General features: G+C 44.4%; 1 protein-coding gene across 8 annotated transcripts in view; it reads left to right on the top strand.

Moving 5' to 3' along the window:
• NAV2 (neuron navigator 2) overlaps window positions 1–23,509 on the top strand; it is a 378,822-nt gene that overhangs the window by 201,056 nt on the left and 154,257 nt on the right. For all 8 annotated transcript variants that reach the window (XR_012918953.1, XM_012756707.2, XM_012756702.3 and 5 more), the window contains 3 exons: window positions 11,024–12,125; window positions 17,334–17,446; window positions 22,196–22,304. Coding sequence is in view for 7 of the 8 variants with exons in the window: in XM_012756707.2 (XP_012612161.1) it covers window positions 11,024–12,125; window positions 17,334–17,446; window positions 22,196–22,304 (1,324 nt within the window). In the remaining variant the exon portion in view is untranslated. The remainder of the gene's footprint in view (window positions 1–11,023; window positions 12,126–17,333; window positions 17,447–22,195; window positions 22,305–23,509) is intronic.

Raw genomic sequence — 23,509 nt, 5'->3', positions numbered from 1 at the left:
AGGCCTGTTGCATAAAACAAAGCAGACACCTGGAAGAAATTGCTTCCTAATTTAGGTGAGTAAAGCCGGTGAGCAGTCTCTCGGGGCATTTTCTACCGCTGTATATTTCATTTTTTCAGAAGAAGAATTCTCTTTTTTGCATTAAGAAGACAAACTGTCAGGTGAAACGGCCCAGAAGTCTGGTAGGTCTGTGTGTGGATCAGTAACATCCACGAAGCCCTGAAACTGTTTGATCTATCTGATATCAAGTGTCTGCATACTTGGCAAAATCGGGATAAATGACTGCTTTTTTTCTTCTGTTCCTGCACATTTGGCATAATACAATCATAGATAATGAATAATAGTCCAATTCAGCTCTCAGTTTCTGCCTTGATTTCCCCAGAGAAATGCAATAAGCTCGTTCTTTAGTTGGCTTCTGATTTTGATTGACAGAAAAAATAACAGCAGAATGATTACATTTTGCCAGCATCCTAAATTTCGAAGAACAAAAACCATACTTGAATTATTGCTAAACTGTTTGACATTCCCATTTTTTTTTAAAAAAAAAAACCTCCTGGAAGGAAAAATTCTTTTTCCTCAGGGAAGGAGTTAAAGGTCAACAAACTTTGCAGGAAAGTTACTCGATGGAAATACTGTATCTTGTACCAAGAGAAGAGCACCTACTTTGAGAGTCCGGTTTGTTGTCCCTTCTCAAGGCTGGGGAGACGAAGTGCAGCTTCAGTGTGTGGACTTGGCAGTAAAGTCACCTAGCTCTCGTCTGTTTGATTTTGGGTGACTTACTAAGCCCGGGGCCTTGGTGTCATCATTGGTAAAATGGGATAATTATCACCTACTTCATCGGATTTATAGTGCAAATTAAAAAAATCAATACGATAAAAGTGCTTAGCACTGTGTCTGGCACAGAGTGCATGCTCTGTAAATGTTGGCTGTTCTTCTTAGTGGGTAATGTTACTAATGTCGCCATCAAGATATATATATATTTTTTTTTTTTTTCATTCTTTTTTGCCATGGAAATGTTTTGTCAAATCTTACATGTAAAGAGAGCTGCTCTGGTAGAAGTGGAGCAGAGAACATATAAAAATAGATTGGCTCAACTCCCCTTTTACACAAATGCTATAAATACTCTTCAACCTCACCCCTCCTTAGATCCCTAAGATGGCTCCTTGGAACCCCAGGATCCCCACTCCCACCCCCCAGTGCTGTAATTGGGTCCTTGTTCTCTCACTGTCCGTATTGTCTTGTTGAGAGCAGTCCTGAGTCATGGGCCACTCTGACAGGTATTGCTATAACCTTTTTTTTTTTTTTTTTTTTTGACTAGTGTCATCAGCAGAGGACAATCAAAGGAAACAGGAAGCCACCTTGTTAATAAGAGTTCTTCCACCTTTGCCTTCTCCTGAGTCATCTCTTCTCTGAGCTTAATGTCTCTCATCCGGCCTCTCCTCATTAAGATTGATTTAGGGTCATTCTCATTTTAGTCCTTAGCCTGGGCAAACTACGGTTTCTCAGTGTGGTGTTTATTTTCAACTTCAGCATGCATTATGGTCACCTGGGGAGCTATTTAAAACTCTTGCTTCTTGAAGGTCCATCCCCAGAGGTTCTGATTTGGTAGGTTTGGGGTAGGGCCATGGAAGCCATGTTTCTTAACAAACTCTAGAGTCCCAGGTTCAGTAATAGCTGTGCCATTTACTGAATGCAAGACCTTGGAGAAGTCATTACCTGCCCAAGGCTCTGTTTCCCCTTTTGGGAAGAGAATGAAGGTAGCTGATCTCTAAGAAGCCTTCCTAGGTCTTAATTCTAAGATTTCACATTCTATAATAGCAGCGGTATGAGCTGTGTGCAGCAAGGCGAGATCTTCATCTTCCTTGTTCTGAGTGTATTAATACAGCCCAAGACCCCACGGCCTTTCAAGGCAGCCATGTCCCTTTGGTGAGTCACAGTGAGCCAAACTGTTGATAGAAATCCTTTCAGACATACTGCTGAGTGAAATAACTCCTACTTCCTATTTTCATGGAGATTTTTGGCTTTTGTGCAGAGACTTACATTAATCCTTTTGAAATAAAAAGGAGCAGGTACACATTAAGGGTGTTTAATGCTTAAAATGCATGAAAAAATTCCACATTTTACTTGATTATAATTTTACAGGGGAAATAAGGACGCATCTTCTTCTCCCTTTCCTGGCTCTCCTGGTTAGTAACTGGTGGGCACCTGTCTTTTCTGGTTTGGGTTGTGTACCCATTTTCTGTCTCCTTCATCAGGACAGTGTTTTCCAAAATGCACGCCGTGATAGGCTCTTTCCTTAAGCAATCCTAGAAAATCAGTTCTGTGGCAAAAATATATTTAGGAATCACACCATTCCATTATCCTCTTGGATATTCCCAATGCAAATAATCATATTATTAAAGGCTCTGAGAAGTCCTGTAGACAAGAAAACTATTTGAGTACTATTTAGCTCTTCATTTTTCAAACTTACCTGACCATGAAACGTCTTGTCTCTCTTATTGCCTATCTAACAATGGTTTAGGGACTCCTATTTGGGGGTGCTCATTTTTTTGCCCCAAGAGAAAGCAAAAAGACTGGGCTAATATCCTAGAGGAGGGGCCTGCAGAATTCCTTGACTAACTCTATCTTAGAAGAATGTATTTACAATAGTGTACAACCATGTCACTCTGCCAAAAAGCTGTTGGTTGTGAACAAGAACCTCCTGAAAGAATGGGATTTACCCCCTGTAAAGTGTGTATAATCTCTCTGTAAAATTTCATACACTCTTGGAAAAAGGGAGAAGGTTTTCTGCAGCCAATTTTGTACTTTCTTATAGCCATATATGGTACAAGATAGAGAAATTGTTTGACCAATTAAAGCAAAAGTTTTCTCTGGGGATTTTAAACAAATAGGTTCAAGAGAGAAGAAAGATGTATTTCGAGGGTGATATGGCTTCAAGAAATCAAAGATAAAGAACAGGAATGCCTTTTATTTTTACAGGTATCTTCCTTCAAATGGCAGCAAATGATTCGTCTCCTTATCCAGCTGAGTGGGAGGATTTAAACATTTTACGTAGAACATTTTTTGATGTAAAGGGTATGCGTGTGGGTGAGAGAGAGATTTTAAGAATTTATTCTCTTTTTAAGGTGTTATCACAAGCTCAAACATAAGCCCAACTGTATATTAGTATTTCCAGCAAGTTAACCTTTGTTTAGCTTGCCAGTTCTTTAGAACATTAAGTGGGATTTGAAAATATACCTTGTAAAACTGGAGAAGTGAAAACTATTTTGGAAAATGGTACTTCCTTCTTTTTTTTTTTTTTACTGTTTTTTAGCTACCAGCAGAGAAACAAATGACCTCATTGCCCATAGTTTCACTTAATTTTATTCAAAATAAGCTACTGAAGAAAAAGGATTACCTTGTCATATATGAAAAAAGAAACACAACTGTAGCTGTTCCAGCTGTCGAGGGCCTCTTCCCCTTCCTCTGGGGTGAAAAAGTCACTGAGGAAAACTGGGAAATCTGTGGTTCATGCAGGAAAGAGAAGGCTTCAGTCTATTAGGATAATGTGCTTTTACTTTCTACATGTTTATTTTTGGTCACACTGTCACAAGATCCTGGAGTATTTGTATATGACATTTTAAGTAACCCACGATTGCAAAATTTCCACCATACATAGAAGAAAAACATTAAAAGCATCACCCAGATGCCTAGTCGCTTGAGTTCGCTTCGTTTTAGAGAGAACAACTGACATGATTAGCCAAGAGGGGACAAGTCAGGCACAACTGATTTTAATTTTGAGCCTTGTGGAGGGATCCAGGCTAGGTCCTAGCTTTTGTTTATTTGTTGATTTTTCTGACAACCATTTCAGGACACCTAATAGTGCATCAGCCATTCTTAGGAGCAAGCTAAGTCAAGTGCAATTAGTAACCACAAAGCAGGGTAGCAAGTATCAGGGGCACTTTTTATTTCTTAAATGACGGCCATCCCAGTGGATATTAAGTGGTATCTGTTGTAGTTTTGATTTGCATTCTCTAATGATTAGTGATGTTGAATGTCTTTCTATGTTCTAATTGGCTGTTTGTGCATCTTCTTTTGAGAAATGTCTCTGGTTCTTTGCCCATTTTATCAGGTTGCTTTTTGTTGCTGAATTGTAAGAATTATTTATATATTCTGGATATTAATCCTTTATCAGGTAGATGATTTGTAAATATTTTATCCTATTCCATAGGTTGCCTTTTCACTCTGTTGATCATGTCCTTTGATGCACAGAAGTTCTTAATCTTGATGAAGTCCAACTTACCTATTTTGTATTTTGTTGGCTGTGCTTTCAGTGTCATATTCAAAAAATTATTGCCAAATCCAGTGTCATCAAGCGTGTGCTCTAAGTTTGCCTCCTAGAGTTTTATAGTTTTAGCTTTTATGTTTAGGTCTTTGATCCATTTTGAGTTAATTTTTGTATATGTTTTAAGGTAAGAGTCCAACTCTGTTTTTTCCATGTGAATACCCAGTTTTTCCACAACCATTTATTGAAAAGACCATCCTTTCCCCATTGAATAGTTATGGAACTCTTGCTGGAAATCATTTGACCACATATGCAAAGGTTTATTTCTGGGCTCTCTAGTCTAGTCCACTGGTCTATATGTCTTTCTTTATGCCTGAACCACACTCTTTTAATTACTGTAGCTTTGTAGTATAAAAAGTTTTGAAATCAGAAAGTACGACACCTCCAACTTGGTTCTTTCTCAAGATTGTTTTGACTATTTGGGGTCCCCTTAAGATTCAATGTGAATTTTAGTTTTAGGGTGGATTTTTCTATTTCTGCAAAAAAAAAAAAAAAAAAAGTCATTGGAATTTTAATAGGGATTGCAATTAACAAAACAACTTTTAAAAACATTTGATTATATAGATCGTCATCCTTATTCTAGCTTGGACAGTCTAGGAGCCTGTGGAATTGTCGACACAGTAAGATCCTTAGAGCATATGGTTCCCAAGCCCAGCTCCCTCTCACTTTGTGCCCTCTCACTTTCCTATCCACATTCCTTGGTTGTTCTTGTACCCCCCTTTCCTTCTTTCTTTACCTCCAGGGATCCTCTCCAGAAAGGAGTTGGAGAGAAGATTATATTTAAACCTGTGCCCTTAATGTTAGACACTGATACAACAGTGCTGAGAAGACTCCTCCGCCCAGGCTCAAAGAATCACGCAGAACCACTAAGTGAAATGCATGGAGTCAGACTCACCTGCCCCTCTGTGGTCTAGTGGCTACCAGGGTTGTAAAGAAACTGACCAGAGCAATTCCAAAAACAATCTCTAGCTTGTGTGCCTGGAATCTATACACTTAAAAAAAAAAAAAAACCTGGTTTCAATTATCCTAACCAATCTGAATGTTCAAGATTGACACCTTGACAAATTATAGGAAATTGCAAACATTTTCCCAGGCCCAATTATCAGGCCTATTCCCCAAAGTCTTTGGAGAGGATTTCGGCCAGAAACCTCCCCAGGGCAGATTTAAAATCCCAGTAGCAGTGACAGGAGCTGAGATCAACCGGCCTGGGACACTCTCCCTGAGTGTTTGTTGGCACCAGGACCAGACCACCAACGTCTCCCTAACTGAAAAGCTAGGGACAGAAGAGACCTGGGGCCAGTGTTCGCCATCGCAGAGAGGGAAAGGAAGAAATGCTTATTTATCTGCTTTAAACAGTATTTTCATTTAGAAAGCATTTTAGTTCCTGTCAGGGAAGGTTAAGGCTGATTGCCAGAAAAACCAAACCAAACTTTTTCTCTCCCCACTGGAGGATTAATGCTGTCTCTAAACCCTAAAAAAAAAAGTCTTTTCTTCAAAGGCATCCTGTCTACAACGTTTCAAATGAGACTTTTCCTTCTTGCAGCGGTTTGTCAGTTGGTTGTGGGTGTACTTTATAAGCTGGTCTTTCAGAACCGAGATGTTCCAACTACAGGGCATGACCCGCCATAAAATCTGTTTAGAGGCTCTGTGATTAGCACTTTTTAGAATAGACTAACGTAGAATATATCACAGTTTATTATACATAGTAAGAGTAGATCTTGGTAGTTTCACTTTAACATATGGATAAGTGGATGTTTGTTGGATGGTGATATATCATTATTACTGTGTTCTAACTATGTGGTCAAAAAATTGTTAAATCCATTATTTTAAAATTGTCTTTCACTCAGCAAGGCCCAGTCATGTTGTCAGATCTGGCAAAAAAAAAAAAAATCACATGTGAAATAAATATATTAAAATAAATAAAGCTCTAAAAAGTACCCATTTCAGGCTAGTTTTTAACCTAGTCCTTATCTGAGCCTTCTGGTTTGATTTCTGTTTGGTTGATTAAATTTTTCAAAAGAATAGATTTAGCATAAAATGAGCATATCTTGACTTAATGTAACTATGTTTCCCCAACTTCAATCTTTCATAAACCTTCCGCATGATTTTTGCCAAATCTATAAACCACTTGTGTTTTTATTTATTTTGTATTTTCCTTAAGTCAACTCAAATTTTAAATCTATATTTAATATCCATGAAACTGTTAATTTGTATATGGACTAGTTATCTTCTTCTAGTATGCAATACAATAAATAGAACTGTTAAAATGTAAAAACATTCATTCATGTGCCATCCAAAATAATGTCACCTATTTCAGTGGCCCACATATGCCATGGTTTGGGGAATACAGATATTCAGAACATTCTTTTATGCTTTTTCCTTTCTCTCAGGTTCTTTTGCTATAACAAAGGTTCATATGCATGAGAAAAGAAACAAGAGCTATTAGGTATTAAGAAGAGAAGTGCTTTTGGTTTTAAAGAACTCATTTCACCCTCCCTCCCCCAGACGTGTTTTCAGAGGGTACCAGCTTTTCTAAATTCACATGCAGCTCATCCAAGGTTGACTATGCCTTGACCCAGATAGTTTTGTCCATCTGTTAGTAAACATCATCCAAGGGAATTATGGAGGAGGAATATTTGAAGACAAAGAAACACTCTGTGTGCTACAGCACAGAATGAACTTAGTGACTGAGAGCAGCACTCATGGGGCTCCATGAGACAAGATTGGCCATGACCCAGCCTTCTAGGGTCTCTCAGAGACTCACTAAGATGTGCACAGAAACAAAGCTGAAAGGACTCTAGAGAAATAGCTCATCCTCTTCCTAACCACTGGGGTGACTGAGTCTCAGAGGGGCAAAATGGCATGTTAAGAATCATACTGTTAGTTGGCGACGAAGTCTGGGGTCTGGCCTACCTATCCACACCTCCCCTTCATTTATCTTCCTGTCTCAGAAGGCTGGTAGGGAAAGTTTCATGCTGGGAGTCAGAGGACCCTGGCTTTAGAAAGGGCTTCTTTCCAAAGAAAGAGGAACGGGCCCCAAACAGCCACTTAGCCAAGATCTGAGATCACTGGTGTGGTACCCTAAGAATGACAGAAATGTGTTAAATTACCCTGGACAATACCACTCATGACCTGAAGCCCCCTTTACCACTTAGAAGACCCTCTGGCTATGGCATGAGTACCAAGTGTTGACGACCTGATCCTCAAATCCCTGGTGCCTTCTAGCCCTGTCAGAAGACTTCTGCTCTTGAAACCAAATTCAGAATCATACCCAGGGACTAGTAGTCTTTTATATCTGTAATGAGTAACCTTGAAATGTCCCCATGATTTCATAACCAGGGGACCCCAGGCTAAATGCCAAGTCAAAATTCTGAAGCTCTGAGTGTTGACCTGAATTTTTTCCTGAGTTTAGGCTGAAAAGTTCTAACAACTCATCACAAATCCTACATCTCTGTTGCCTTAAATGTGATTTGCAAATGTCAAAACTACCAACCAACAATTCAGAAACCATTTCCTGAGTATTTTTATGCTCCAGCAGGCTTTAGGACACAAAGATGAGTCCGGAAGGGAATCTCTGCTTTGGAGGAAATCCCGGACTGGAGGAAGCACCCTGTGATAACTCAAGGATCACCTCTTTCAGGAAAGCTTCCCAGACTTCCCGAGGAGAATTAGTAGAGTCTTCCCCTGGTTCTCATAGTACCTCGTAGAGCCCCTGCCTCTCTTGACATTGGTTTTGTGGTTTGTTTTGAGGTCTGTTGCACCTCTAGATAGTGAGTTCTTAGAGGGCAGGAGCTTTAATCAACAACATGTTCCCAGAGCATGGTGTGAAGTAGGCGACCCTTCACAATCCTTCTATGGGGGAGGTATGGACAGAATCCTAGGGAAGCACACAGTAGGGAAAAATGCCATGCCATACAAACCAGGCAGCTTGAGGGTCTCGGATGGCCTTACAGAGGCAGAGGCATTTAAACTGGGGCTTAAAGGACAAGTAGAGGCTCCTGGGAGCTGCTCTGGCGTGGCCCACATAAGTGGCCGTCATACCTGCATTTGTCTAGGCCCCTTTCCCACACCTTTCACCTTTTCCTGAAAGAGACACCTTTTCAGTGAGTCTGGCCATTTCACTTAGACAAGCACAGGTCTGTTTTCTTCAGGGTCAGTCGTTAGCTAGTTAGTTTTTGGTGATTGTTAGTATAAAAAATGCATAGAAATGGCAGCTAAATGGTTTCTTGTCCAAACCACTTGTGAGCAAGCTTCATAGGAGTCTTAGGCAAGAGAGTCACAGGGATCCCTGATCACAGGGAGACTGTGCCCAAAACATCTTTAGGAAAGAGGGGCATACCTCTGAATGAGGTCTTGTAGTTCCTGCAAGGACAGTGTTGCAACCTGTCCCCAAATCCCTCTTACTTTTCCTTAGCACTTACTCTCTAACAAGTGATATAATTTATTTGTTAATTAAATTAATTATCGGTTCCTCCTTGCTGAACTGTAAGCTCCATGAAAGCAGGGATTCTTTATCTGATTTGTCATTGATATATCCCAAGTACCTGGAACAGTGTCTGGCACTTATCAGCAGTCCAGTGAATGGATACGTACATTGAATGAATGAACAAATGAATGTTTTACATCTGCCCCAGGTCTGAGCCCAGGTGAAGGGAACGGCAGTCGTCCTAAGAGGAAGAGTACTCAGGGTTGGAGGGTCATGGTTATTTCAACCAGAGAGCCATCTTCTGTGTTGCAGATTGCTTTCTTTCACATGGCACCTGAAAAGTGCTCTTGCCATTTAAGTGGCTGTTGTGCACATGTATTCTTCCTCCAAGAAGGCATCTATGACGTAGTCCCTTAAGAGCACTGTATCAGGAGACCTGAGCTCAAATCTTTACATTTCTAGCTATGTCATTTAGGGTCACTCCTTAGCCCTGCGCGAGTCTCAGTTTCCTCACTGCTCACACTGAGTTCTGCGCCTCCTGACACCCATAGGCCCCCCGGTGGGCAGCACCAAGCCTGTGGAGACCCTCTAACTGGCCAGCCGTGTGGGTGGGTTCCTTGAGCCTGTTTCCAAGCCAGCCTCTGGCTCTCCCCAGGAAAAGATCCAGCAACGCCCCATGAGTTTTGTTAGGGAGGATTGTGCAGCACCCTCCCCTCCAAACCTAAATCCCCAGTAAGTCAGGAAGATGTATGTGTTGTAAAACATTGGGAGGTCTGCTTTGGATCACCCTGGAGCTGTGGCTTCCCGGAGCAGCTGAGAGTGAAGGGAAGCAGTGCCTCTGCCCGCAGCTCTCCCGGTGCTCGCGCCCCACACAGGGGCTGCCTTCACTCGGCCTCCGCGGCCGTTGACTTTTAAATCGTAAAAAGCCGCTCTATATACAGTTTACTCTGTTGCTAGAAGGCAGCGGAACATAGGTATTAAGAAAAACAGAGAGGAGAGAGAGCAGAAGAAGCGGCCGTTAATCCCGCCAAGCTTCTGGGCACCGGAGTAGTGGTGGATGACAAAAGTTAATTAGAAACATGAGCAGTTTAACCGAAAACACTTGTGACAATTGGAAGGGCAGCCTCTCCGGTCGTGGAATTTTTTCTGGGGAATCACTGCAGGAGAAAGTGGCTGCTGCTAGGTAAGTCACTGTGACTGCAGGCGCAGGGTGCTCTTTGGGGGCTGAAGGGGCGCATCCTGTCTGCTGAGCACAGGGGGTGTGGGGTGTGGGTGGGCGCGGGGCTCAGCTGAGACGCGCCTTCCTGCCACCTTCCCTAACGGCCGCCTTCCGTGGGAGACGGGGCCACATCATTCCGGGTGCTGCCCGAAGCAGACAGGAGCCGCAGTCCCCACTCCTGTGGCACGGGCCGCCTTAGCGGCCAGCAGAGCTCTCAGTGTGGAGCTTGCTCTTCTGAGAATAATTCTGGCTCTAGTTTAAAAATATTTTGAGGCTTTCCTGAGAAAAGAGTCTGGCCGGGGAAACACTTGCAGAGCGCCAAGGGGAAGCCTTGACTTTCAGATAACCTGTGTGTTTTCTTGACTACAGTGGAGCCATGTGCGGAGATTATACTCTTAAGCAAAAAAAGGTTTCTTTTTGAAAAAGTCCAACCCGAATCACGTTTGTCACTCTTTGAAAGTGCCAACATAGGAAAAGCTTAGGTGCTTTGATAGATAGGATTTAACAACTTCTGCGGGTAATTATTCTTCTGTAAAGATTCTACTTGATTTTTCCTCCTTTTCTAGGTTTTTTTTTTTTTTTTTTGGTCCATTTCATTTTAATGCCTGTGTTACATTGTTTCCCTAAAGTTGGATAATTCTTGATTATTTTACTTAACTGGGAAACAGGCTGTGGGATGAATAATTCAAAATGGTAGGTATTTCCTATTATTTTCTCCACGCACCGTATGGGAGGTACAGGTTTTCGTTTGTTTTTTTCATAGATTTATGTTCTTAGTTATGCTTTGTGTGTGTTACTGTGAAGATCAACACTCATTGGTGCAGCACACACCACCAAAGTGTGACCAGGGTGCAGGTGGGCGGTATGAACCGTGCATGGAGGAGGTTGAGACGGGATTTAACATTTAACCACAGTTCATCCACAAAGCGGGTAGTGGGGCTCTAGGGTGTTTGGGTTGGGGCAACGGGCTCTATGGCCACAGCCAACCTTGCCTTGGCTGCAGGGCAGGTCAGCAGATGTGATCCAGGTCTCCTCCTCCTCTCTGTCTCTGCAGAGTCATTGGCGAGCTCAGCCTCCTCCCACCCCGGAATGAGCGAAAATGCACCTGCTTCCTTGGAGAGCGGCAGCAGCCCCACCCCCGCTAACTGCAGCACGTCCTCGGCCATCCCCCAGCCCGGCTCGGCCTCCAAGCCCTGGCGCAGCAAGTCCCTCAGCGTGAAGCACAGTGCCACGGCGTCCATGCTCTCGGTCAAGCCGCCCGGGACCGAGGCCCCCAGGCTCACGCCCGAAGCCATGAAGCCAGCCCCCAACAATCAGAAGTCCATGCTGGAAAAACTAAAACTTTTCAACAGTAAAGGGGGCTCCAAGGCGGGCGAGGGCCCGGGGTCCCGGGACACGAGCTGCGAGCGGCTGGAGATCCTGCCCAGCTTCGAGGAGAGCGAGGAGCTGGAGGCCGCCAGCCGCGCGCTCTCCACGCCGGGCCCCGCTTCCAGTAGCCCCAAGATCGCACTCAAGGGCATCGCCCAGAGGACCTTTAGCCGGGCGCTGACCAACAAGAAGAGTTCTCCGAAAGGCAACGAGAAGGAGAAGGAGAAACAACAGCGGGAGAAGGAGAAGGAGAAAAGCAAGGACCTCACCAAGAGAGCGTCGGTGACAGAGAGACCCGACCTCAAGGAGGAGCCAAAAGAAGACCCCAGCGGGGCCGCCGTGACCGAGATGCCAAAAAAGTCCTCCAAGATCGCCAGCTTCATCCCCAAAGGCGGGAAGCTCAACAGTGCCAAGAAGGAGGCCACGGCCCCCTGCCACAGTGGGATACCAAAACCGGGGATGAAGAGCGCGCCCGGGAAAGCCCCAAGTGCCCCAGCACCTTCCAAGGATGGGGAGCGGAGCCGGAGCGGGAAGCCGAGCTCGGGGCTCCCCCAGCAGAAGCCCCAGCTGGACGGCAGACACTCCAGCTCCTCCTCCAGCCTGGCATCCTCGGAAGGAAAAGGCCCAGGAGGGACCACCCTGAACCACAGCATCAGCAGCCAGACCGTCAGCGGGTCCGTGGGGACCACCCAGACCACAGGAAGCAACACCGTCAGTGTTCAGCTACCTCAGCCCCAGCAGCAATACAACCATCCCAACACTGCCACGGTCGCACCTTTCCTGTACAGGTAGGAGCAGCCCCCATCCCCTGCTTCCCGGGTCACTGGGCATAAGAACCTCTCCGGCACATTCTGGGGCTGGGAGGGTTGGATGTGACTGCCCTCCAGGAACATGTAAGCAAACAGCTAAGGCACCACGTGGTACGCTCCAAGTAGAGGCACGCACAGCCTGTTGGGGGGAGCGGCTAACACCACGTGGGCTGGGGGAGGGGCGCAGAAGGCTAACGAGGGGAGGTAAAGTGGGAGCTGCCCCCAGGATGAGCAGGAGCTCCGCAGGCACGTGGGACCCAGGCCTCTCATAGCCGTAGCTGCTCGAGCAGAAGTGCAAAGGCCAGCACGTGCAGGGCGGGTGGCTTGGCGTCACCAGCAGGCCCCAGCAGCAGCCCTAGCACATCCTCAGCATACTTAAAAAAAAAAAAAAATACCCAAAATCACCTTGCTGAATGACTGAGACTTCTCCTTCTAGCAGTGAGTGCCTGGAACATCCAGACCACCATCGTCCCTGCTGCGTGCTGGGGCTTTTGGAGGGGAGAGAAAGGTAATGGTAAGGGAGGGGCTGGTTCTAGAAGAACGAGAGACCCCACGTTGTATCGAGGAGATAAGGCTGAGGTATTTGTGTGTGATTGTATCCTTCTGTCCTGTGTCTGTCCCCTGAGCCCACTGCGTTGTTGATGGCATGGCCATGGGACTGTGGGAGACCGGAGCCAGCTGCTGCTTGCTCCACGGGTTCTGGCTGATGGCATTGTCTACTTGCTCATGTTGGCTCCAGGTGCTGCGTGATGCACGTGGATGTGTCCACTGAGGCAGGTGGAAGGTACTGAACACAGCTCTTGAGGGCGGAGCTCTTGCTCACAGTGCTCCGCGGCGTCCCGTGCTGGAGGCATGCAGTGCGCTGGCCCCGCTGCACAGGTGAATGCCGATTAGCACCTGGGCACAGCAAAAGGGACTAATGATTGAGTGTCTTATTCTAGACACTGATTTTATTATCTCGCACCTCCCAATGCATACACAGACACGGCTGCACACTCAGCACACCCATGGGCGTAAAAACACATCAACAGTACCTGTAAGTATGACCACAAGTATGCATTCGTATATAAAACGCAAATGCAGGTGTGCAGACACATACTTGCACACCTGCTTAGGCACATAGACTCACGCCATGGTTTTAGCTTGCTGTGTTTGTAAGGCTCCCCAGAGAATTAGACAGTTGCTCTCTGCCGCCTGAGTTGTATTCTGGTGGGGTCTGTTACACTTCCTGCCAATAGCTGGTGGAGAGACTGGCTTGCGTGATTTCAGAGTAAACCCAGCCAGCATCCGGCCAGTGAGGCAGTGTCAGGCTTTGCCTAGTCCTTCCTTCCTTGTCTCCCACTCTCCTTCCCCTTCAGTGAGGGTCACACTGATCTTTTTAATTGGGAGACAGTCTGGTTTTATTGAATCAAGTCATCAGCAGCTAACTGCCCTAGGGAGAGCGCCAAGGCTCAGATGATGACTCAGCTCGTCTGCGTGCACGGATTTTGATACAGTTGTCCTCTTGAAGCATTGAGGCAACTGAATAGCTCCCGGTGACATTTTTATAATCCCGATAGCATTAATAGTCTTGAAGTAATACACATTCAAGCTGCTCTTCACAGATTGTTGATTTGCATTTTCAAAATTAAAATATACGACAGTCTTTGATCACCATCAATCCCACTCCTTCCTTTTTTTTTTTTTTTTTGCTGTAGTTATTTGAAAGATTGTAAAAAATTTAACCTCCCTTTTAAAATAAACTTTCAAGCTTCAGTATGAGAAGAAAAACTCTTAATGATGAAGAGCAAATGTCCGGCAGGGAGGAGGAAGAGAGAAACCTCTAGGATGTGTATCTGCCCAGCCCCACTTTGCTGTTAATGCTCACTCTGGGTAACGTCCTCTCGCCCCTCTGAGGTGCCTTCCTCTTTAGGGAAGCCTGAGAGGCTGGAAAGAAGAGCACTGGGATAGGAGTCAGGACACCTGGGCCCTGACCTTTATCAGTTCACGAGGCCCTCTGTGGTCCTGGGCACCAGCTGCGAGAACAGCTATTGAGTGTGCACCAAGTGTATGCAGACTCTGCTGAGGGCTCTTCGGGTCTTAGCTCGTTCAGTTCTTCCCACAACTCCCTGAGCTAGCCGCTTTTTAAACCCCCATTCTACAGATGAGCAGACTGGAGCTTAGAATAATTAAATAACTCACTCCAAGTCACAGAGCTCCTAACTAGAAGAGCTCGTGGTATTTAACCACTTCGGCACGGCGCTCACCGGAAACCTTGCCCACAGCCGGCACTCACAGTCCGCACGATAGTTTGCGCTGTGCATTGACGACGAATCCGTTTTGCTCTTGTGTGATGAGGAAAGCTTGAAAGCACTGAAAGCTTGTTTTACTTTACAGGCAGCTTTACTTGTAATGTAAATCAGAATAGTTCAGAATAGGTAACATATACATATATGTTTTTATTACGTTATTTTTAAATGTTCACAATTTTCGTAGTAACCTATTAGCTGAACATACACACTGCAACTGCAGAGATAAAAGCTGTACAAGTAAAAGCTTTTGGCTGTCAACTAAAGTCAACGCTCGGCTGTGCGCCTTCATATCACGGCTGTCGGCTACAATCCACGCTCGGCTGTGCCCATTTATCTGTGGCTATCGACTATGGTTAACACTGGTACCGAAGTGGTTAAAGCCAAGTGTGTGTATGTGTGTGTGTGTAAGTAGTGGGACCAGGTGCTTCTCCACTGTACTGTCCTGTTGCTCTGAATCACCTCACCTCTCTGAGCTTTGTTTGTAAAATGAAGAGATTGAATGAACTAGATTAGAGGACTTTAAAACATGACTGACACTCCCTCCCTGCTCTCAAATTCTCTCTCCCAAGTTTAGGGCTCACTGTGTCTAACTTACAGTGCTTTCCCAAGGACCTCTCCATGTTAAAGATGTTACCGAGGGGTAAAGATAAGATAGATTTGTTTAAAACTCACGCAGAATAATTTTTATTTATCAATTCACAAGTAACAACAGATGCCTCTATTACTGTATAGTTTACTAAGTGTTTTTGTGTCATGTCACATTTGATTTGTGTAGCACCAGAGGAGATTGCTATTGTTATCCCCATTGTACAGGCGAGGATGCTGAGATTCAAAGAGGTGAAGTGACTTAATTCAAATCTGCGTGGCTGCCAAGTTACGGATCTTCCACCTGGAGCCAGCTAAATGTCCAGACTGCCGAGTCTAGTGTTCCGTCCAGTACCCAGCTTCTTTGGAAACTTAAAAATTTCTCATTTATCTAATCAACATACACTGTTCTTGAGTTGCTTGCTCAGCATATGAACTTGAACTAACCTTTGCCTTCAGAGAGCTCTTGGTCTAGTTGAGGAGAGATTTGTTAATTAGATCCCATTGTAGTAGGCCACAGAAGAATAAGGAGAGTGCGGAAGAGACACCTGAGAGGTGGCGTGATGAGCTGGCAACTAGTCAGGGGAGGCTTCTAGGCCACGATGACGGGAGCTGCATCTTGGAGGCAGTTTAGGAGGAAATGAATCAGAAGGGCCTGCAGGCAGAGGTCACAGTAACTACAAAGACAGCACTGCTAAGGGCATGGTATGATTGGGAATGGAGAAAAGCCACATATGTGTGAGGCATGAGGTAGAGCTGTGTATGAAGGGTGAGCATGGCAGGAGATGGGCTGGCAGTAAAGGAGGGAAGGATCCATGATGTGGGGTATCATCTACCCCATTAAGTTAAATCTTCTTTCTGTGGGTGATAGAAACCATTGGAGAGAATGATGTTATCACATCAGTAGGTCAGAGGTCAGTGGAGGATCTTGTAGGGATTACACCAGACCTAGGAAAAGTCTGGAATGGAGGTCATGGATTCAGATGCCTAATTGGCCCAAAAAGGTAATATAAACGGGCGGCTCAGGGTGAGTGGGTCTGCGGCAGAGGGCGCTGTACGCCTCTTTAGAGGGTGCAGTCACCAGTTGGCACCAGAGGTGGTGCTCTGCTGGACCATGCGCTGAGTCTTTGCAGACTGCTTTGTTTGAACTGGGAGAAGGCAGAAATCCAGGTATTGCTTGTGAAATCTCTCAATTTTTTAATGTTGGCCTAATTATAAAACTTTAAAATATCATGCAGACCAATAGAATTAAATCGGGCTGGTTCCCACACCTGGTTGCCTTTTGCAGCCTCCAGGCTAGATGCAGGGTACCTGTTTCAAAGTGCTTACAGGGCCTAGGCAGAGAAGATGAGTGCTTGGACACTGGCCTGGGTGAAGAGGAGCCCTGGGATAGTGAAAATCCCTTAAAAATAGAGATCACAGGATTGAGAAGTGACAGCCTCAAAGGAGGGCAAAGAAGGGAAGGATAGGAGGATGACTTGATGCTTATTAGTATATCCCACATGGTCTGTGCAAATCCTTGGCCAACACTTTCTTCATAGGTAGCGAAATCTGGTTGTATTAGCTCAGGATGCTAATGAGTTAATAATGTTACACTCAGGGTTATGCATCTGAGTGTAATTATACATTTGCATGCCACGCATGAATGAACAGAGGTAGTTGTGGCAAGAAAACATTGCATTAAGCCATTGCTTCAATTTGCTTGACAAATAAGGGCATGGAGAAGGTTTGGGGAAGTACAGATTTCAGTCAAGTGTTGAAATAATGATCAATGAGACCTTTCATGTCAGAAGATCTGAGCTCTGAATCAGAAACCTGGAGGGCAAACACACCTGCTTGGCACCCACTCCCGGCTGGTTTTACGGTCACCTTTTCAGAGAGAGGCTTCTGGGATGGGGGTGCTGTCAATGGAGTCATCGTTATGCTTGACTTGCTGGCATTACTGGTTACTTAGAAGTTGCTTTTTGGCATAGGTTAAATTATCCAAACCACCCAGTACCCTCTAGCATGTGTCTGTAGCCAGACCTGGCTCCCTGAGGGGGATTCAGAGATGCATTCCTCAGTGAGGGATGGCAGACCCTCCATTTGGGCAATGAATATTTCATCTTTTGCAGTTCAGTGGTGTTCTCTGTTCTTAGGACGTTGCTCCACACGTGGCTAATGAATTATTTAGCGTCAGTCTGCCGGTCTGCTCTGTTCTAAAGCTTCTTGCTGGAGGAGGTGATGGTGAGGGCCATGGTCAAACCACAGCGGTCCAGATGTGGTGGTTGCCTGTAGTGACAAGTGTGTCTGCTTTCGTTTGTGCATGAAGGTCCCAGACGGACACGGAAGGGAACGTTACTGCCGAGTCCAGCTCAGCGGGTGTGAGCATGGAGCCCAGCCACTACACCAAGAGTGGACAGCCTGCTCTGGAGGAACTCACAGGTGAGTACGGAGCCCCAGAATTGCTGTGTCTGTTGGTGATGTGGCCTCCCACACAGCCACCTGCTGAAAACATCATGGCCCCAGCTGGATTTGAAGTTGCTTTACAGCTGCATCGACTGATAAACTAAAAACTTATTTTCTTTCTTCCCTTAGTATTTTCCTTCTTTTTTTTCTTCCCTTCTCTCTCTCTCTTACAATCTCTTCCCTCCTCTTCTGAATTATAAATAAGTCTCTTACCTGCTGGTAAATCCTATTTTTAAGATTTATTTGATTTTATTCATTTAGGGCCTCTGGACTACTTTGATACTTAACTTGGAATCTCTTGTTTTGCTCTTCAGATAAAGTTGCTTTTCAATGAGATTTAGACCTCTAAAATAGTGGATTTCTTCATTCCAGTGCTTCATTCCATAAGCACTAATTTAAAACGTATTGTTAGCATCCTCCATTTATTGAAAAGAAGATTGCAGCATGCTTCTTTCACCAAAAACAAAAAATAAAATCTAAATTTTATTTAAGTATAACCTAGACAATAGTGCTTACATAGAAATTATACAAAAGCATAAAACCCACAGTTGCTGTATAGTTAATTCCACAAACATGTATATTGTTAATTCTACAAACATTGATGTTATATTGTCACATTTCTTAATTTATAGAAGAAAACTTACACCTGAATTAGAATTCTTATTACAGTGTGTTCCAAGCTACCATCTTCTCTGTCTCTCTTCCCCATTCCTCAGTTCTGCATCCAGTGTTCCAGAAATTTCTGGTAAGGAAAGTGAGTGGTAAACCACATATTTAGCAGTGGTGGTGTCACTCTTCTCATATCTTACCACTTCCAGAGTTGGGTTAAAAAGTGAATCCATGTTTAAAATCCATTTATTGGATCCATGACTACATCATTTTAATAGTCACATTTCAGCTGTGGAATTGGTTTGTAGCCTGTGTGATTGACTCTTACCCATCTTGCCATTAGCTCTGAGTATTAATTTCAGAGGATCCGGGTGATTTAACTATTTCCTCCTGGTTCCACTGGCTGGGCACCATGATGGGGCAGAGATTTTTTTCAAGCCATCTGTAATTGATCTATCTTAGAATGTTTGGGGGCCCACGTTTGGGATTGATTTTTATGTTTCCTTCTCTTCAAAGTTTGTAGCTCCCTTGCATATGAGAATGTAGATATCTCAGGGAAAAGACCAGTGATGAGAAGGGTGTGGAGTTCAGATGACTGCTTCGGTCTCCCTCCAAATTCCAGACTGCTCTTCTGTGCATGCATCAAAAGGGCAGGCAAGGCCAGTGCTTCAGGGCCCAGCATGGCTCAGACATGTCACCCATGGAGTGGTTGTGGATTCATGTCAGACATTGAGTCTCAGCAAAATCCGCGTCTGAAAAGCAAAAGCAGCAGCCAGAGAACATTCCAAATATTACTTGGATTTCAGAGTGACAGCCTGGCATCTTCCATTAGTTTTTCATTTTCTCTCCATGTCTCCTCCGTACCCCACTCCATAACCAAGTCAGAGCTCAGAAAGCCCGAGATGCTGTCATTTGCTTTCGGGAGCAGACTCATGCAGTCATTAGTGCCGGATTCTGCATTCTTTGGTGTTAAATAGTGTTGGTTGCTAATGAAAATGCCTTACCAGGCTGATTTTTGTTTATATTCAAGCCATAGAAATAACATGTTGAATTTTTTTATGGAGACACTGAATAGCAAGAAGTTGACTTTAACTTGCACACAGTTGATTATTTGACATGACAATGAATGGAATGTTTAGAAATGGACATTTATGAGACTATTGCTTAGTTCTTCCGCTTGTTTATGCAAATGGGTAGATTTTCCTGCACTGTCAGGTCCATAGCATTGTAGTCGAGAAATGCATCTTGGATTGTACAGTTAGAAAGAACCACAACCATCTGCTTGTTACACAGTCCAAGAATCCCTTCTATAGCTGGCTGATGGCTCATCTTGCAGCCTCTGCTTGAATATTTCTTGGGACAAAAAAGTTATTCCTCTGTAAGGCAGCCCTTCATTTTGGTTTGTTTGTTTGTTTGTTTGTTTGTTTGTTTGTTTGTTTTTGGTTGGTTGGCTTTAACAGATAATGGAATTCTTTATTCATATGTTTCCAGTCACTGGATATAATTCATCCTCCTGAAGCCCATGGACAATTTCCATTGTTTTCCAGGTAGCGGCACATCCCTTAAGCCTTCTTTTTCTGAGTAAAAATCCTGCATTCCTTTCACATTCCTTTTGTAACACTTTGAGATCCTCCCAACTCAGTCATAGTTAACAGAATGTGGTGCTCTCTCAGTCATGAACGGTGGCTCGAGGTAGAGCTGTCCTTGGCAAGGTCAAGATCGCTGCGTGTAGACACAGAGTAGCTTATTCAACTTTTAAGATCTCTCTGCATATATGAGCTGCAAGGGCCCTACTGTTTCCACTCGGTTGTGGATTTTTGTGCTCATGCTGTGAGTCGGTGAGCAAATCTTACATTGAGGTCGTTGTCTGAGGAGGCATAGCTGGTGGTTAAGAATGTGATCACCTAAGCAAGTTTGGTGGTTGACTGTTCTTTGTTTCTGCATTACCCTTGGGATCTGTTGTAGTGTAGGGCACAAGCATTTCCCAGCAGGATCCACAAGGAGGAAACAAGATGCTCACATGTACTGAGCCCTCATTTTGTGCCTGGTATATCATATGTACCCTCTCACACTAGCCCTTCTAAGGGAGAGATTTTATCCCCACTTTATAGATGACATTCAGCGAGGATAAGTGACTCGTCCAAGGTCAACTGGCTAGGAAGTGGCAATGCCATGAGTCAGATCTGTACCTGTGAGAATGCACAGTCCGTGCTTTTCCTACAACCCTGTGCTGAGCAAACATGAGTTAGACAATAGATGTCGCTTAGGCACCTAAGATTTGTGTGAAGGTTACCAAAAGTGAAGGTAAGATATAATCCTTATCTCAAAGATCTTTGAATTTCCAAAGGAGAGTAAGACACGCAAATATGTCATTAATAGAGACATGGATAAATAAATATAGTTATTATACTTTGTGTGTGATTAAGTTAATGATGGGGGCAATTTGAAGACTTGTGCCTAGACTTAGCTTCATAATCAGCATTTCTTATAGAGCCCAGAGCCGTCCAAAGGATCAGTGCTTTTATGGTGGCCATGTGTAGATAAAATGTGGCCAGCTGGCAGTAAAAAATTTAGCTGATGGCCCAGGAGCTAGTTGCAATTCCATTCTTCCAAGACCATTGGAGGAATAAACTGCTTATGCTTAAAAACTCATACACATTCCAAAGAATTGGTTGGGAAATGCAAGTTTGACTCCTTTTCAGGTAAGAGAAAAATACCTTCCAAATTTATTTGAGTTTAAAGGGGTGAAGGAGGATTGAAAACACTTGAATTTTCAAGGATAGAGAGTTTGCAGTAGTAAATTTCCTCCATAAAATCACATATCTGTCATTTGCTCCACCTCTAGCCTCCAATCACCACCATGCAAGAACAACCTAATGAAGTTGTTATCCATTTCAGAAGAAAACATAATTCTATGACATTTCTTAGCTGCCAGTTGCCCCATCAATGACAATTTTTGGAAGTTGAACTGGGTGTCTAATGTCAATCCCACTTGCTGCTGCCCATGTGGACTATGTTCTATGTGGAGATTTCTTTTAAAATGTTGCTCAATACCTGAAAATAGTCATAGGCTTTTACAGATCCTTGATTGTGGTTCCTCCATCTTCTCAGCCCTCCCTGAAATTACTCCAAGGGAGAAAATGTATGATTCTGTTAATCATCATTGTAGTTTTTTCCCTTCTCCTCTTCCCCTTGCAAGGCCAAATGAAGCAGGATAGCCAGAGAACCTGGGACAAGCTGAGAGGGCACGTGGCATCCTAGCTTATGTGTGGCATATTTCTCATGGAACATTAGCACCAGTTAGAACTCTGCTCAGCCAAGTGTCTTTTGGAAAATTGAGCCCTGAGAATAGAAGGCTGTGGTCCAGCCAAAGAGAACCCGGCTGTTTCTTGCTCTGCCACATGCTTGGCTTGTGCTGAGTGCTAATGTGGGCAGTATGCTAAGGGGTTTCCAGGCCGGATCCATTTCATCCCCACAACTGCCCCCTGGGGTCAGTCCTATCACCATGCTCGTGAGGAAAGTGGAGTCTGAAGGATGCAGAGGGCCAGCACCCGGCCCACAATCACACAGCCAGTAAGCGGAGGAGCTTGAATCTGAGATGCATAATACCTCCAACAAGGAAGAAGGCAGACCTCTCTCTGTAGAAATATTTGTGATCAACAAGTACAGATCTTTTAGTCACTGTGATCTCTGTTTGTAAAGTAGGGCCTATAGACAGCTGCAGATATTACCAACAGGTGAGAAAACAAAAAAACACACACTTTTGCATGAGCAGAAAATGATTCCCAGGAAGTAGTTCAACCTAACCTGAGCGTGTCATTATTGGAGACAGTGTGAAAATGTATGTATGTCTCAGACTCGGTGCTTTGCTCCCCCCACATGCTAGTCTTCTCCTATTTCAGGGGAGACCTGAAGGAAGACTCTCCTGGGACTCAACACTTCCTTTGACCACCCCTCCAGTCATTTGTTCATTCTCGAATCCTTATTTAAGCACCCACAGCCAGCCAGGCACTGAGCGCGGAATATGGCTGTGGTCATGGACATGGTTGCTATTGTCATCAACCTCATGCATGATCTGTCGGAGAATTAATCCAGCCTTCACCCCCATCTTTCCAGGGGAAGATCCCGAGGCTCGGCGCCTGCGGACAGTGAAGAACATCGCTGATCTGCGGCAGAACTTGGAGGAAACCATGTCTAGTTTACGGGGAACTCAGGTTACACACAGGTATCTGCAGCATGAATTACTTCCCTGAACTAGCTGGTGTCTTGGTTTTCACTGCTTCTCCCGTGTTCAGACCACTGCCAAAGTGATTTGGTTAATACTGGAATAAATAACCTCACTCTCCAAAGGTGCTAGAATTCACAAAGAACGCCATGCAACATGCAGAAGAGAATTGTCAGGAATAAAAGTTGGTTTAGACAGATTCCTCCCAAAAGCAGAAGGTTGCAAAATGCATTCAATAGAGTATACTGTACACCAGCTGTATTTCAATTTCACTTTACTCGCATTTTCTAAAACTATAGTGTACTGTTGAAATAAGCAGGTGAACTATATTTGACCTGTGTGATAGATTGAAGAGGTTGAATTCCTACCCTGTCTTCTGATATGCAGCACTCTGTAATAATGTTAGTCATGCATGTGCATAAAACACAAGGAAATATTTATAAAAACTTATGATCATGTTTAAACTGTGATTGACTTGGATGAGATCTAGGCTGACATTGGGAACATTTATCAGGTTGCTTTCATTGTTGAACAAGAAGTTGAAAAGGATGTAACCCTGGCATGTCCTTCATGATTTTGGCAGAACAAGGTTTCTCAGGTTGCAGAAATCCAGGAAAAGTCCTTGTTACCCTAGTTGAACCCCCAGGGTGCCTTGGCTTCTCCAACTTCTGTTTCTTTGATAAGTGACTATAGTGAGGAGACCACAGGGCAGATCAGGGTTAACCACCATGGGTTCTATCTTTAGTAGGACAGGGACCCACAACAGAGGGGTCCAATACGAGGAAAGCAAGGCCACTTCCAGCATCAAAGGGAAACAAAAACAGTTCAAGGCACCAAACTGGCTCTTCCAGTGGAGGGTAAACCTGGGGTTTCAGGGCGGTGCTCTCCTGAACTTCTAGGTGTGTGAATGACCTGGAGTCGGATGCTGGACCTTGTAACTCTCTGATAGGTGTGAAGCATCCGCTTCCCACCATAGTCGCTGACACCGACTTAATGTTGCTATGGCAGTTGGATGGTAGGATGATAATGAGGACAGGAAGGAAGGCTTCAGTGGTTTCTTCCACAGGGAAGACTCTCACTCTTGGTTAGGAAATCCCAGTGCAGTTCTGAGGAGGGGCAGATGATGCTCTCAACTGTGCCAAAGAGCCTGCAGGGCTGTCTTGGAGAATGGGCTGCAAAAGGGTCTATGTCGAGCAATAGAGCTC

This window comes from Microcebus murinus, chromosome 4 (assembly GCF_040939455.1).
Source record: "Microcebus murinus isolate Inina chromosome 4, M.murinus_Inina_mat1.0, whole genome shotgun sequence".
Taxonomy (NCBI): domain Eukaryota; kingdom Metazoa; phylum Chordata; class Mammalia; order Primates; family Cheirogaleidae; genus Microcebus; species Microcebus murinus.
This window is presented reverse-complemented; position numbering and strand designations above follow the sequence as displayed.